We start from the raw sequence: 17,500 nt of genomic DNA, 5'->3' as shown, positions 1-17,500 counted from the left end.
AGACTGCAAAGACTGGGAAACAGCAGTATGGATTCATGAAGGAGAAAGAGTCTGTGGATGGCATCTTTAGAGTAAGGTAGCTACAAGAAAAGAGGCTAGAGTAAATCAAGAAGTTCATATGTGCTTTTGTAGATTTAGAGAAGGCTTATGACAGAATACCAAGAGAAATTATGTTTTGGTGCTTGGGAAAGAGGAAAGTCCTGGGGAAATTGGTCAGAATGGTTGAGATGATGTACAAAAGAACAAGGAAAAACTAACTAAAGTAGTTAGGAAAAAAGAAACCTTGGAAGTTAGTATTGGATAACACCAGGGATAAGCATTAAGCTTGAGGGATGGCTTGAAGGCAAGTGTGGATATGACTGAGGTTATGGTGAGTAGTAAGGAAAGTAGGGACAGGATAGCCACATATGAAGATAGAAGCTTGGTTATAAAACAAGTGGAGCAATTTAGATACCTAGGATCTACTATAAGTCAGGAGGGAAGATATGAAGCTGAAGTTGAGAATAAGATGAAAGCAGCCTGGGGAAAGTGGATGGAGGTAGCAGGAACGTTATATGATAAGAAAATGTCAATCAAGTTAAAACACAAGATCTATAGCACAGTAATAAGATTGGAAGCGTGGGCTCTAAGACGAAGGAAGGAAGCAAAGCTTGAAAGAATGGTGATGAGAATACTGAGAGTTATTATATGAATATCACTGCTTGGAAGATTGCAAAATGATGAAATAACAAGAACAGCTGGCGTAGTAAAGATTACAGAGGTGATAAGAGTGTCACGACTGAGAGAGAGTGGACAAGTATTGAGGAAGGATGGTGGGGAGGGAGTGAGGTGGGGTTGGGAGGAACCTGTTTAGGGGAAATCAAGGGAATCAAGGGGGATGGCAGAGAATTAGATGGCGAGATAAGGTGAAGGAGGATATGGAGAGAAGAGGTTTAGTGGAAGAGGATGCTTTTGATAGAAGACATTGGAGAGGGCGTATCAGGTGGACTCTTTAGTGTATGGATAATGGTGGGAAAGAAGATTTATAATGCATCTTCTCTATCGTTGATGATGATACTATACATATCATTTTCATGTAAACCTTAAACATGAAGAGACACCACACCCTCCTCTAGTGAATATAATATTGCATCTTTATATAATTATTTATAATTTTATGCAACTTCTAATCACTTTAGTCTGGACGACGATAATATTACAAGTAATGGGGAAATTTTCCTTTGCTTCCTAGGATTATATATAAATAAACCGTAAATGAGGTAGCCCTATTCAATACACACATTGAAGTTTCAAGAACTTTAATGACAGATATGAATTCATTGCGTATATTTTTGTGAGTTAATGAATATTAAAAAGTATAGAAATACAGGCTACCAACTATGATTAACCAGTTTCTTGACTATTAATCACAGTTCCGATTTGTTGTTTCATTGGTCAACCAGCAGTAACTTTGAATATTTTAATGTATTTTTTTTTAGTATCTTATATTCCGCGTGATTCTTCGTTTATCCTTTATGAAGAGAGGCAATAATAATAATAATAATAATAATAATAATAATAATAATAATAATAATAATAATAATAATAATAATAATAATAATAATAATATCCTGTATCCTTTTACTTTCATAAAATTTCTTTATCATTTGAATCATTACTAATGGAAGAATAAAGGTTGATTTTCAAGTTATTGTTAAATAATATAAAATTTTTGATGTGCAATAATTTTCTGATAAAAACATATCTTTACCTGATATATGCTTACATTAATACAGTATGGTTGCAAACATAATGACCACCTAGTTAACGTTTAATTATTATTCTTTATTTGATTAAAAAAAGGTAATGGATTGTGATCTGTAAACTGTAATTTCTTCATTCTATGGTCTATTCACATAAACTTCACACTTGCTTATCGCTGTGATTAGTGCTAGCAGTTCCTTTTCAACTGTCGAGTAGGCTCGTTGATGCTTCTTCAGCTTCAACGACATAAAACAAACCGGGGGAAGAATTCCTTCCTTGTCTTCTTGTAATAAGACAGCTCCAATCTAATTATCCAACAACTCTACTCGCAGATTTTTTATCTCGGGCTGAATTGGTGGATTCAGGCCCGGAATAAATAATCTCTTTGGGGAGAGCTATCTTACGAAGCTGGTCTAGCATAAGAGTAAATATTTTATCAATTTGTTTCATTTGTGTATTTAAGATATGTATTGCCAGCTCGTAAGGTGAGTTCCACTCATGAAGGTTTAAGTAATGTATGTAAATTACATAAGACTCTCGTCGTTCATACAATTGCATTTTCCTTCTATTCAGTATATGTAAATTTACGTTATTTTGAAGAATTAACTTTTTATATCACATATTTTGTTACAAAGTCTTATGTCATCTTGTTTAGGTATGCTGTATGAGCACGAAGGATTACGTCATTTTCATGTTTCTATGGGGTTAGAAAGTGCATGAAAATTCTTGAATTAGATTTACTCTTTTTTTTTTTTATTGTCACGAGAGGTACATGGGCGGAGTTAGCTGAAAGAGGGTTGCCTCTCAAGCAAGGTTAGTACCCCTTTTTCGATTTACTACATTGGCAATCTCACGCAGCTAGACCATGCCTCCCACGCTACGAGTATGATCTAATAGGAAATTATAGAAGTATTAAGTCAATATATATAGACCCTAGGAATGCATAAGCAACAGAAGAGACCCAGCCTATCCCTTTGAAAGAGCCAATGTCCAACAGCCCTCTCTCCTCTCAAGTGTGTGTCCTCTCAAATGTGAATGAGTTTTTCATCCAACGTATATCGCATATAGCGTTGTTCAAACGCTGATGAAATTTGTTGAATGTTAATTCAAGTGTACTGTGTTAATGTAAGTACATTAACATACATTTTTGTAACTGGCCCTATGAGATTAGGTTAAACAGGAAAGTGTATTTATTTTTGCTTAGCCGTTCGGCAAACTTATGTGAACCCAAAGACACAAGTGTAACAGTTACATATATGTAAATTTCATTATTTGTATGTTCATTAGAGTGTTAAAGTGTTAACTCTTTTCATTACTTATCAAAATTAAATATTTCTATAAAATTAATTTCCAGTGAAACAACTGACTATATTTTTTTTTCAGTGGCTTTCTTTTGTCTTAATCTAATGTTCAGTTCAGATTTAAATTCAAAGTGATTTATTTTTGGTGTTAATTCTTTTGCATTGTTAACCTTTTATAGAATAAATTTATTTTTGTAAAGTGTGTATTATTTCGATCACCAATATTTTTCACAGTATTTTTCTTAATTCCCTGACTAAGAAACGAGGTAAGAGGTTGATTTTTGAATAATTCTTATAAAATAATCACCCAGTTTTGTTGTGAGTGTAGCATAAGATACCTTTGGATATTCAGTGTTCATATATATTGCCGTCTGGGAGTTATGTAATATTCTTAGAGCTCGGGTATTATTTTTCAAGTGTGACAAACTTATATAATATAATCAGGTGAGTTTGGAGCTCGGGAGTTTATGTAATTCGCCAGCCATAATATATATATATATATATATATATATATATATATATATATATATATATATATATATATATATATATATGTATATATATATATAATCATTAAATATTCTGTAAGTTTTTGTACATTTTATCACATGTATGCTGTGAGTGTGGAGGTCAACCCCCAATGACCCACTTTAGTGGGGAGAAAAATCCTATTATATGACAAATGTATACAACTGACTAAGGTAATTCATATACAATTAATTTTCTGATAATTTTCTACATTGAACAATTTCAGTGAATCACTAAAAACACATCTATCATCAGTTTCTTTATCAAATACCAATGAGGAATGACTTTCTTGAGAAAGAATAGCCCTAGAAAGTAACTTGAAGCCCTAAAGACCCTTTCACTTGGCTGACCATAGAGAACACACACACCACATACACACAATAACCAGCTTTATTAGTATAGATTAGAGCATAAGTATATACTATTTCCAAAAAAAGTCGAAAACTCTACAGTTCCAACCTGGCCGATTTCAAGGAATACAGTTTTAGGGGTCTGTAAATATGGGGCTCTTAGACCACCAAAGTGGACCTTGATCATAATGGAAATAGTGGCATTAGCTTTCTTGAAAAAATTTCATATGATTTGATCGTTAAATATTCTGTAAGTTCCTTGTACATTTTTTTTATAGCGAACAACGTCTGTGAACACGCAAACAGACACACTGACAATCACCAGCTTCATTAGCACACACACACACACACACACACACACACACACACATATATATATATATATATATATATATATATATATATATATATATATATATATATATATATATATATATATATATATATATATATATATATATGACATTTTACTACGAAATTTTACATAAAATTAATTATTTTTTTCAGAATTCCTAAATTCACGAGTTTTAATTTTATTTGATTATGTATATAACTGTAATGGAGAATACATGAGCCTAAAATGAAGGGATTCAGACACTATAAGTTTCGAAATGGCTCGTATCATTGTGGATAACTTAGATTAAGATCACCAAAACTTACTTCTCTTGGATGATCTTACAATCTTTATCTATACAAGAATACCGTCAGTTTGGAATTCAACTTACATTATTATTATTATTATTATTGTTGTTATTATTATTATTATTATTATTATTATTTTGGTTAATAACAGTCAACAGAAACTGGCGGTTTATAGTATGATGATCTGGGTTTGACAAGATGTTGTTAGGTCAGTCTATCGCTCTTTGAATATATATTGTTCTTAATGCCTGATCTTGTTCTGCCATTATCATCCCTTCAGTTTTCTTCTTAAATTCTTTCTGTAGCCCCTGTCATGTTGCCTCACTGGTCGATTCTTCAGTTTGTCTCAGAATTGTCCATGCATTGGTTTTATTTTCCATTCTTCTAGTCTTTTTTTCTGGTTTCTTCTTATGCACTTCTGGGTGTTCATCCTTTATCATGTTTTCTTCCCATGCACTCTTTATCGATTCATCTTTATTGATCTTAAATTAAGGTACTGTCCCAGTGCTTTACTTTGGATGCTGACACAATCTTCTATATTGATGAGTCCTATTCCTCCTTCACTGCATGGTCGATATTCGCTATTGGGTGCAGTGCTTGGTACATGTCCATCACCTTTCTAGTTTTTCTATGCATGTTTTATAGCTCTGACTTCGTCCATCTCACTATTCCATAAATTTGCCTGATTACTGGCACTTCCCACATGTTTAAAGCCTTTACCATATTTCCAGAGATAACCTTTAATTTTGACTTCATTATAGCTTTGATTCTTCGCATGTATTCTCTTCTAATCTTTTCTTTCATCTCTTAGTGGTTTATGGCTTCGACTTCAATTACCACCGACATGTTATAGCTTGCTTCGTATATATCCTTGTTGACACTTCCATCTGGTAGCTTTATCTCTACCGTCCTTGTTACTTTTCCTTTCTTTATGTTAACTATAGCACGCTTCTATTTCAAATTCCATCTTAATGTCTCCTGATACAGTTCTTACCGTCTGGATTAGCATGTTTATTTCCTTAGCGTCCTTCCCGAACTGCTTGATGTCATCCATTAACATCAGATGGTGTATTCTGCTGCCTCTTTTTTCAGTTGATTTCCAACTTCGGTCTCTTCCAGCAATCTTGCCATTGGAATCATAGCTAGTATGAAGAGTAGTGGGGATAGTAAGTCCCCTTGGAAGATCCTTCTCCTGATGTTGACCTACGCAAGCCATTTTCCAGAACATGTAAGTATAGATTTCCAGTTTTGCATTGTATCTTTGAGGAATGTCATAGTGTTTTTTCATTACCATTTTGTCTATCGGATTATTATTATTATTATTATTATTATTATTATTTCTCCAACAGGAAAAAATAGCCCGGTGAGTAATTGAAATAAGGAAACAAATAAACAATATGAGATGTAATGAATGAATGATATAGAATATCTTAAGATTAGTAACAACTTTAAAATAAATTTGTCATATATAAGCTATGAAGAGAGACTTAGGTCACCCTGTTCAACTTTGAAACATTAGCTACAGGTTTGGACTTCTGAAGTTCCACTTATTAAATTTAACCTCTCGCTTCAGACTACACTATGTACCTAGCTCATTTCAATTAAGAGTTTATCTTATAGTTAATGATAGCATATATGCCGATGTATCTTTTTAATTCTTTATATATGAAAATATGTATCTAAATTCATTGATACATTATACGTAAAGACCTTTGTTACCATCAATAATTTTGGAGATACACAAACAACTCGATCTGTAACCTATTGTTAGCATGAGTGAATGTAATCATAATTTCAAATGTAAATCCAATATGCCAACAAGATGAAATTTACAATTTTATTGCTTTTGAATATTGATTTTAAAGAGCAAACTAATTTCAAATGAGAGGTCACCTTACCTGTTGGACTTGTGCTTTTCTGGTATCTTTGATAGGTCTTGGTAGTTTGGAAGCTGTTGCAGCCTGATTGACATATGCAATGTGATTTAAAATTGATGCTAACGTTAAGTCCTGTCCTCCTGGAGATCGGTCTAATAGTGCCTCCACTTCAGCATCATCCCTAAGGCTCTTTCTGCTGCTCCGACGGGAGCTACTGGCACCATGGCCTACGGCGGACGAGACGCTCAGGCTGCGGTGTTCCTTTTGATGGTGAGAGAAAGTCAGGGTCGTTTGCCACTGCTCGCTCCCTTTTCGCATCGAGCAAGAGGACACCGTGCTGCTCCGCCTTCTCCCTCCGGGCCCTCCCCCCACCACAATTAAATCACCAAACTCATTAGCTCGATTGTTCCTAACTCTACCCTTTTCGCTACCATAGGTGCGACTGCTTCGTCTAGAAGATACGCTAGACTTCCTGTGATTGTCTTTCAAGATTTTATCACAACCCTCCTGAATACTGTTTTTCCTGGAAGTAGTGATTACTTCTTTGGTAGGGCACTCTATTGTCTGCGTGTCTTCTGACCAGGTCAGACTTTTCTTTCGCTTTTGTACAATCTTCCCCTCCCCGTCAGGTTTAAGATGACTCTTTGCAAAATCCCCATTTGGCAAACTCTCCTTTCTCTTGTTTATAGGACTTTTCGTGCAGTTAGTAACACCTTCGGTGTAACTGCCCCTTCTCACCGTGTCACTGTTGCCATAACCCGATTTCCCTCCACTGTTGTCAGAGAGGAGAAGCGAGTCCAAAGATTTCACTGCCTGCATGTTACCCATACCCTTTTTCACCCTAAGGCTATCATATTTTTTGAACTTACTGATTTCCTTCACTCTCCCTTTTCTTTTAGGTTCGCCGTCTTTCACATCATCACCTAATTTCCCGCCACAGTGGTCTCTATCATCGTCAATCATGAGTTTAGTCTCATCATTTGCCTGTTCATTGTCACCACTATCCACTTCCTCAACTTTTATGATAATATCCCCCAGCTTCGATTCTTCTGATCTTTTACTCTGGAAATTGGAGTGAGAGCTCTTCTTCGCGGATTTGTAATCTTTAACTTCAGCATGGTTAGACTCTCCACTGACAGGAGAAGAGGAGGATTTCTTAGTCTCACTTTTCCAAACAATGGTTGAAGATGATGTTGAAGGCTGATGTTGCTGGTGACTGTTATGATGATGTTGCTTGTGTTGGGGATTTTCGTTCTGATTATTACCAGGATGTTCCGCTTTAGAAACTTTGGATTTCATTACCATGGAAGTCTTTCCCGATTCAGCATCTGCCTCTCCTTCATCTTCTTCTTCAGTTATACCAGGGGAGACGTCAAAGGACCTCATACCTGGAAAATAACATTATTAATGTTACGTTATTTGGTAGAATGGCATCAGGATTATTGGAACTAAAGGCTGAGGATTAAGTAACAAAATACAACGGGTATTTGTTTGAACATTTTGTATTACAGAAATATAAAAGTAGCTGACGAATATATACATGTCATGTGCACATATCATATATATATATATATATATATATATATAATATATATATATATATATATATATATATATATACTGTATATATATTACATATATACTGTATATATATTACATATATACTGTATATATATATATATATATATATATATATATATATATATATATATATATATATATATATATATATATATATATATATATATATATATATATATATATATATTCGTCTAATTCATAAATACATGTTGACCATAAAAATATTATTTTATCTTTATTGACTGTAGCTACAAAGGAAGGCGCTTGTAATTTAGGTGTCTTTCATGTTATAAATTTTTCACAAATATGTTGTTTAATTAATATCCTAAAGATTCAACACTATTCAAAAGCTTTCCAATGCCGACATTAAATAGCACTGAAAAACATCAATACTTCAAACCATAAGATTTTCCTTTTCGAAAATATATCGAATGCTTTGTCCGAGTATCCAAATATGCATCATTTAACGATCTAACATATCTTGAAAGAACTATTCATAAAAGCATATGATGTGATGGAAATTCGTAGCAACCATTGTTATGTTTACGAGAGATCTGGTATTCCCAATTTGATAATCTGCTTAGTTGAAGCAGAATTCAAAAAACTCCCTAATTCTTTAGATCTTTCATTTGTTCTTATGTAAGATAGCCGAAGTTTCCCCTTAGGTTATTGGCTTTTTATGCTCATTTACTTTGTTTTAAATACTGCCTTCTTTTAGGCCCCGCTCCACATGAAAGTTCCAGTACGCTATAAGACCCACGAGTTTGTTTTGCCATATACATTGTCTAAGTATTTAGAGAATCATACAGCGTAGATCGTGTTAATTGTCAAATCGACTCGCAAAAAAGGTCTTAAATTTTTTTCTTGATAATCGGTATCATCAGGCCCTCTAATGTTAAGCGGTAGATTGCTCTGCACTCTCGGGGCCGCATATATGAAAGCTCTAGAACCCGCAATTGAGGTTTACTCTGGCTCCAATACTTGAAACAATCCATTACTATTCTCGTACCGACGCGATTCTTTCTATGTATGCTCTGTAGAAAATATTCAAAATGCTTTGGTCATCCAGTTTTGAAAACATGAAGAGTCATTGCAGAGAACATTAATAATGATGCTTCTAGCTTTAATATGCAGCCAGTATAGTTCAACCAGTAGAGGGAGAAATCTTAAATCGGTCTGCAAGTCCCCATATCTATCTTGCTTATAAGTTTATTCAATTTTGTAACTTCTCAAGTCGTATTTTAGGTAAGCTGTAATATATAGAGTTGCAATAGTCAATTTCTGGTAAGAACACTATTAATCACAAATTTCCTTAACATAACATTTATCCAGATTCTTCTTTACAAAAGCAATGTTTCCTAGACGATATTCATAAATTCTTACTGCAATATTAAATAGAGCAATAAGAGAAAAATTAAAATCCAATAATACACCTACTGTAGGTGACCGTGATCGGAACCAAAATGTTATTACGGTTTTTAAATATTTTTATTTTCCACCTTTGTAAATTCACCTTTATCGTCATTGTATTAATGTTTTAAATATCATCCATTTCCTATCACTAGTTGGAACGGAGTTTAATGTATCAGCTGTATCATATATGTAATCTATGGAGAAGTAAAATGGTGAATCATCCACAAATGGCATAAATTGTTTCAATACTCCAAGAAAGCGATACTGAAATATAAAGGAAAAAAGTGATTTAATACAATTTTGAAGTACCATTTACAAGTTTATTTGTTATTGAATGTTATTTTCTTCCAATTCTCATCACGGAGCTGTTCTTTTTTTTCTTTTTCTTGACATGTGGTTCCTTATTTGGGTGGAAGTTTCCTCAAAAAGTTAGTATTTCAATTTGGGCTCGTCCAATTTTTATTCGATTTGTGCTAAATAGCCTGGCGTTGGGGTCTGTGAAGCTCTTCAGGACCTAAATACAGCTGGAAAAAGATACGCAGTTGCATTAGAGTAGAAGTTAAAAGTTGGATAGCAAGATAGAAGAAAGGAAGAGAGAATGGAGGTAACGTAGAAGGATGTAAAACAAGTGATACGAAAGGTCGAACGAACGTTGCCAAGACACTTAAATAACGCTTATTGTGCTCTGCGACAGATGCACTGACGGCAATACCTTAGTATGGGCAGTCGTATCATTATCAGATAAAATAAAGGCTATTCAATGATTCTATAGTTATACGGCTATTTATTTCTGACTTTGAAATATTTAGCTCAGATATCTTTGACAACTTGATGCTTGTGTCCCTTCTTTTTTATTTCTATTAAACAATTACATTCCCTGTTTAGCTAAAATAACTGCTCTAATATACATTATTAAAACTTCTCTCTTTTTCTAACACTAAAGAATGTCTTAAGTATAGTCCTGCTCATCCCCGCTTGGCTTTAAGAAAGTTGCTGGTATAGCTTTTAGCTCTCGCCTGAAGTTCATCGCTCTCGGTATACAACTGACTTTCCAGTTAAGGCTTCAGCGCAACTTTTTTCTTGACTTGTCGGCACTATCAAAGGCTTTCTCTGGCCCTTTAGCAGCCAGATTGTGATCTGTGGATGATTATCGTTGTCTTTGGGCATAAAAAGCCGTCTGCATTTAACAGAATCTGAGACTACTCGGACAGGCCTATGTCACTAATATGGAGACCATCACTGTTTACAGTGACTATGCAAGGTTTAGGACAGGAGACTTCAGCCCATTCTTTTCGTGTTCATTATTCAGAAGGATCTTATACTTTTAAAGCATTTCAATATTTGTTTCAAATTATTAAAACTTAATGTCTTACTTCATAATTTCTAAAACTAGGGCCAGGAAAATGGCAGTGTTTATTAGGACTGAATACCCTGTTTCTCATAAGTCCTGCTATGAATGAGGATGTCATGGGATTCAGGTAATAAAAGTTTGTGGCAGGCATAACAACTTTAACAACTTCTATTTATGTTCGATCTACCAGAATCCAGACATGAATGATTCTATCTTCGATTGTCTTCTTACCATTATGGCTAAGTTGCAAGATGATACAAAAGCTTCTTTTGTCTTTGTTGGTGATTCAATGCTCACCATAGGGAGCGGTCAAATTCTGTTTCTCCTACCGATCACCATGGCTTAAGAGCTTTAGACTACGCCCCCGAATCAGGCTGTGAGCAAATCATAAGTGAAGCTACTCACAGGTCTGGTAACTGCCTGGACCTCGTATACACTGACTCCCCTGGCATTATAACAAGTAAGGTTGGTTCTGATCATGCCTTGATTTCATTAGTAGTGAAGACTGAGCAGCCTGTCCATGATGTATCATACTCATGTAAGACTTACATGAAATCTCAAGGAAACTGGAATGGGATTTTGCATGATCTTTTGTGCTTGAATTGGTCACAATTGTATAGTAGTGTTGATCCTGTTGTCCCTTTGAATGAGAATCTAGTCAGCATAATTGATAGGCGTATCCCTTCTCGTGTGCTAAGATACCGAGTGAAGGACAAACCATGGTTCAATGATGATTGTAAACGTGCTTATTTGGAGAAGTAGGAGGGGCTATCCTCTTTGGAAGGGTATCAGATAATGTTGATAAAGATTATCATGATTATGGCAATGCTATATCAGTTATGTGAAATAGTGTCTGTAATTAACGATGGAAAATCACTGACATGAAACATCAGGTAGGAAATGTAGTGATCATCATTGACTAGAGTTAAGGGAATAATCTGTTTTTCATCCCTGTAATATCTTATTTTAATTTTCTTTTAATTTCTAGGTATGGCGGTTTTTTCTTTCTTTTTTTTTTTTGCTTCAAAAATTTGTGTGAAATATAATAGATTTCAATACTAAATTTTGTCTGAGTTCTCTGAAACTCTTCTTGGATTGGATTATAAATTTTGGCTATATATAGCACAGTGCATGTAATGGTTAAGTGAAACTGGGGAAGACCCTGCAGTTACTATAAATAAAAATTAAAGAGGTCGAGCAGCCAAGTGTAAAAAAAGGAATCCAGGACGGAAGTAAAGTAGAAGGATATAAAGTAAGTGCAGCTAGGGACAGAAGGAACATTACAACAACCTTATTTAATTATTACAGTGCATTGCGTGAGGTGCACTGAGGGCACTACCTTCCTACGCGATCTGGAACTATTTGGTGATTATTTAATAATAATAATAATAATAATAATAATAATAATAATAATAATAATAATAATAATAATAATAAAAAACAGATCTAGATGTATTTGACTGGATTTATGACACTTTGGGCCATTAGGCCTAGCCCCTGGGAGCTGACATGCAATTAAAGAAAAATCCAGCACTTTTATCTAAGAAGCAAAAGTTGACAAATTAAGAAGCAAGATGAAAGGAAGGAACTCCAATATAGAAAACTAAGAATTATATGTAACTAGTGACCGAAAGGACTATAAAAACACTTCAGAGAGTTAGTCCTATACATGCGGTTAACCACCATATAGAGCAGATTTAGAGGATTCTTTTCTTTTGAAGATGATACTTTTGTACTTCAAAAGGAAGTTACAAAGATCACTTGATAATGCAAGGTCATAATTATACAGAGCTTACTATGTGTTTCAAATTCAGCATGTGAAGTTGGACACAGGAATTTCTGTCATACCTCACTCTGAGGGAATACACCCTGTCACACCCTAACTGTTCAGCAAGTAATCAAACAGATACTGGAGAGAAAGATGGCAGAAGTGGTGGGTGGGGCTACACCAAGGAGGCTTGGGATACACACAGGAACTCGCCACGTTTTTAGTGTAACAGAGTGCACTTCCTTAAAGCAAAGTGTTTCAGGAATTCGTGTCTGACTGTACCTGAAGCTTGGCCATAAAACGTTAAAGAGAATAGCTTAGATGGCTTATTGGCATCATGAGAATTGACTGCAAGATCAACCGTCTGTTTTCATAATGAATTTATGAAATCTAATGGTTCAACATTAACCAGTACGCAGCATTTGGGGCCTAATTAGCCTTCTTAGACTTGTGATAACAAATGGGTCATATGAAATCCGTTTGCCTACCAATGTTAGATTAATCTACAAAAGAATAAAGGAAACGCGTTGTACATTAGAACAATTTAATTTTTTTTTTTCTAAATTATCCCTACCATTCTAACCGAAATATTCGCCCACCTGAATTCCTTTCGATATTGCAGTCGCAGACGTACCGTGGAACTTTACAGAAGTAAAGTAATTTTGAATATTTGAAAGTTGTTCCAATCTTTTTGTTAAGCAGTTTAGATTACCAAATAGAGAATGCGAGCTGGTTTCTAAGACCAGAATTTCTTATAGAAATTTTGTATTCACAATATCACTTAGATGTCAATTTTAGTAAAAGTTAACTTATGTCCGAATTTCATCTTGCAAACTTTTAGAATAATTACATAAAGTATTCTTATAGAATAAATTTAAGAATTCCAAATACAGAATGCTCTTCGTGTTGTGGGTTTTATTAACATCGATGTGAAGAACTGAATTCTAGTTCAGACAGGGGACTCTAAAGGATTTTTTACGTGACTAAAAATCTCGATTTTAGTACTTTATGTAAGTTACACAGAACGGGGTTTAAAGATATATTTAATAATTTTAAGGAAGTATGAGGTACAGTAAACGAACAGATATTATATAAAATGAATAATGGAGGAGATAAGCAAATCGTTAGTAACAATCAAAAAGAAAATTGGGAATTAAAGGAGGACATGAATAGTTTTAAATGAATTAGATATTCGTCATAACAGTAAATGATTTATTTTAGGAGTTTTATGCTCCTTAGATGTGTCTCATGCAGCTCGATTTTATTTTGTCAACTATTTTAACAGCTCAAAAATTTTTAATAAGTTCTGGAATGGTTATGCATATGATGTTGGATCGTGTTATTACGATTTTAATTGTCCTTGATTTTAATATTTTTGTGGTAACTAGAAATTGGAGATACATTTTACTTATTATTATCATTATTATTATCATCATTATTATTATTATTATTATTATTATTATTATTATTATTATTATTATTATTATTATTATTATCGAAAAAAGATTTGAAAGTTTTACTTTATAATGTATCGCTACTACGATCATTAACTTTAAATACTTCTAAAAAAATTCCTTATCTGGAAGACATTTGATTTTACAACGGCTTCACAATATTCTTAGGATTATTGCTGACTTTAACGCGGCTTTATGACGTCACCCGTCTTATTCACGTCCATTCGCATTTCTATAAAATGAAAAATGGTTATCTTTCAGCCTTACTAGTTGCAGCATTTTCATGCTGAACTTGATGTTGTTGCTGCACGTTATCTATATTTTCCTTTCATGTACATGGTGAGAAGAGCTAGAGTCACCTGATTCAGTAGACTGCAGGAGAGCAGAGGAATTTGAAGAGGAAGGTCGGGAAGAAGAAGATCCGGCTGCCACTATGTCAGATCCATACGAAAACGTCTGGTCAAACTCATCCGTGATTCGGATCTTTGGTGTCATAGGCTGTGGAGAGGGAGTGGAGGAGACTGTCGTGGCGTGAGCTGGGGAAGTGGCTGCTGTGGCCGAAGCGCTGGTAGCAGCAGCTGTTAGTACAGAGGAGGCAATGTTGTTGCATTGTGCCAAGAGAGCCAACTGTAGAATGCCTGTAGAGTCACAAAGAAGAGCTCTCTCACATATAGAAACAGAGGGTCACGTGTTATCATTCTTGTGACTTGAAACGTCAAAAAAGATCCCTGCTCTGGACAGATGTTACCTTGAGGTTTTAAGTTTAAATGCAGTTTGTAATTGTAATTATACGGGAAAAAATGATGGTCTGGACTGTTCTTGTACTTATTTTCTAACCAAAATACTTATACCCAGTGGCAAGCTGTCCAGAACAGGAAAGGAAGGGAATTTTTCAGCAAACATAAATAAGGGGAGGTGTTCATGCGTTTTATTTAGATAAACTGTGTTGGCCAAAGGAAGTTCTTTAGTTACAGCATTGAAATATTAACAGAGATCAGACTTTTTGGTTATTTTTAAAGCCGTTGCACGTATTTTATGCAAGGGAATAATTTTACAACAAGAACTGTTTGACTGAATAAAACTCTCTCTCTCTCTCTCTCTCTCTCTCTCTCTCTCTCTCTCTCTCTCTCTCTCTCTCTCTCTCTCTCTCTCTCTCTCAGAATTGATGGTCTGACTTATAGCAAGTCGTGAAAGGAAGTTATTCAAACCTTTATTGTTTTCGGAAGAGCAACTTTGCAACCCTTCTTGGAAGGCATTTTGTGGAATGGTTCGCAGCAACTTTATGATGTGAGCTCCTCCGTACAAGAAGGTCACGCACAGAACCAGTCCCCAGCTCAGAAAGACGCTCTGTACTATCCACCTCACCACCTAAAGGAATGAAATAATCAATAATCTCAAATATAGACTTTCGTTTTTCTACAAAATCGAACTCACAGTTTTCATACATTTGGATATATAACTTCAAGATAGAATTAGCTTGACATAATCCTAATTGCAATGTATTTCAGGAGAGAAGTGATGTTTAATATTTACAATGGATGTTGTTATCGAGACAAATTTGATGAAACATAATTCTAATTACATTCATTATTAAGAATTATTCTATGTTACATGATTATTCATTTTATTCATTCAATCATTATCAGTGGTGCCTACAAAACACAGTTAAATTTTTAGACTCGTTGGATTATCTCTAAATATTCTAAAATGATCTGTGAAAAATAGAAAATAAATGAGTTAAAGAATCTGGACAAATAGGCAGTAGACCATTAGATACTGAAGTAATGTTGGACATAACAAAAAAAAAAAAAAAAAAAAAAGAAAAAAAAATTGGGACTGAAACCCTTTTAGGTCGCACTTATGGGCTAGGGCGTTTTCACACCAATGTGGCACGTCTCACGTGGCATACCTTGAGTACATCAGTTGAAAAAGAACATCCAGAAATATATGAAATCTTTCAAACAAAAGTGATGTGATGAATGATATGTCCAATGAGGCAAATGAATGTGCAACGTCATTCTGAATGAAAGGTTCAATAAATAGTATTTCTGGAATTTCGGTTTCAACGAGCGTATTACGCTCTTTGGTGAGAGACCTTCTTAGACTGATCGACAAAAATAAAAGATAAAAAAGAATCATCGTCATTCAACTCTGGAGTATTATTAATTGAAATAGCATAAATTTGAAAGATAATATCTAATTATCAAATTATTCCTGTATAATATAAGCCACCTGTTGATTATAATAATCATAATGCTATTCGGTCATGCTGCGCGGTACCAGTCATCTACTAGTGCCGATTACCTCTATAGCTGAGGCTCTATCTTAGGAAAATATTGACCGTTCTGTCACTGAGGTACGAGGAGACCAGTGACAATAGATATTTTACCTGTAAGTGATTCTCAAAGGCTGTCGCAATGTCTGAGCCAAAAACCAGGGCGAAATGGGATGTGATGAGGAGACTGAGAGCTGATTTACGTCGCAGCCATTCTGGACGAAACTTAACCTGCGAAGACATTTTTGGGTTAGTAGTGTGTTGTCTGGTTAAATGGTGTTGAACATTCAATGTCAGAGGCAAAAATTGAATAACACAGGATGAATATGTTACACAGGATAGGAACAATCGATATGAGAATATTAGATTCTTCATTCAGTCAGATTCATGGCATTCTAGACACTAGTAAATAGAGTAGAGATACATAATGTTCGTGAAAATATATCACTTCCAAATATTAAGTTTTCACGATTGTCATATTGAAACATCTGTGAAATAATGACTAAAAAAGATACCTTTCATCTCAACTAAATACAACATGAAAGATAAAACAATATAAAATATTCACCTCACAGAGTACTTTCGACACGGAAACTCAACTGAATCAATTAATTCATAATAATGAATGTACAAAAATTCTTTGCTTTTTCATAAAATCTAATATTATGAAACAGGGTTTCATGGGTTGATATATAGTAATAATGACACATTAATTTGATTACATGAATTCCATTCTTCCGTTAAATGTTTATACCTAAAACAACATTATTGTGTTAATTGAATGTGTGGGGCTGGTGGAGGTGGGGGTTGGGGGATGGATTAAAAAATTTAGGCCAGGTACTGGGACCGGGTAGGTCATTCATTACCTTCATAATCATTTCAAAAGATTAGATGCTGATTTACAAATTTTTAATAGCACACGATACTGTGCTCAAGTGATGTATCCAAATGACAGTAATCTGTTACAATGAACACTATCTAGAATGCACAAAAGTGCTAGGCAGGTCATGACAGATCCTCAGCTTGGTTAAATCAACTTCAAACAAGCTAATGAAACATTCAAGTCAGGGGGTTAATAATGTACCAACCGTGTGTTACACGATCGTACATAGTAACGACATTTTTTTTTTCGTATATATTATGCTTTGTATCTTTGCTCTGCCCTCGCACTGATAGGGACCTGAAATAACATGTCTGTTTTTCTCACCGTTAACTGT

At 34.5% G+C, this 17,500-nt stretch overlaps 1 protein-coding gene across 2 annotated transcripts in view; it reads right to left on the bottom strand.

Annotated features, from left to right (window-relative positions):
• LOC137649730 (uncharacterized) overlaps positions 1-17,500 on the bottom strand; it is a 266,258-nt gene that overhangs the window by 2,576 nt on the left and 246,182 nt on the right. For both annotated transcript variants that reach the window (XM_068382684.1, XM_068382685.1), the window contains 4 exons: positions 16,398-16,514; positions 15,217-15,376; positions 14,368-14,646; positions 6,463-7,829 (listed from right to left, as the gene is read on the bottom strand). In XM_068382684.1, coding sequence (XP_068238785.1) covers positions 6,463-7,829; positions 14,368-14,646; positions 15,217-15,376; positions 16,398-16,514 — 1,923 coding nt within the window. The remainder of the gene's footprint in view (positions 1-6,462; positions 7,830-14,367; positions 14,647-15,216; positions 15,377-16,397; positions 16,515-17,500) is intronic.

This window comes from Palaemon carinicauda, chromosome 11 (assembly GCF_036898095.1).
Source record: "Palaemon carinicauda isolate YSFRI2023 chromosome 11, ASM3689809v2, whole genome shotgun sequence".
NCBI classification, from domain to species: Eukaryota; Metazoa; Arthropoda; class Malacostraca; order Decapoda; family Palaemonidae; genus Palaemon; species Palaemon carinicauda.
Note: the sequence above shows the minus strand (reverse complement) of the source record. Positions and strands in the feature narration are given on the sequence as shown.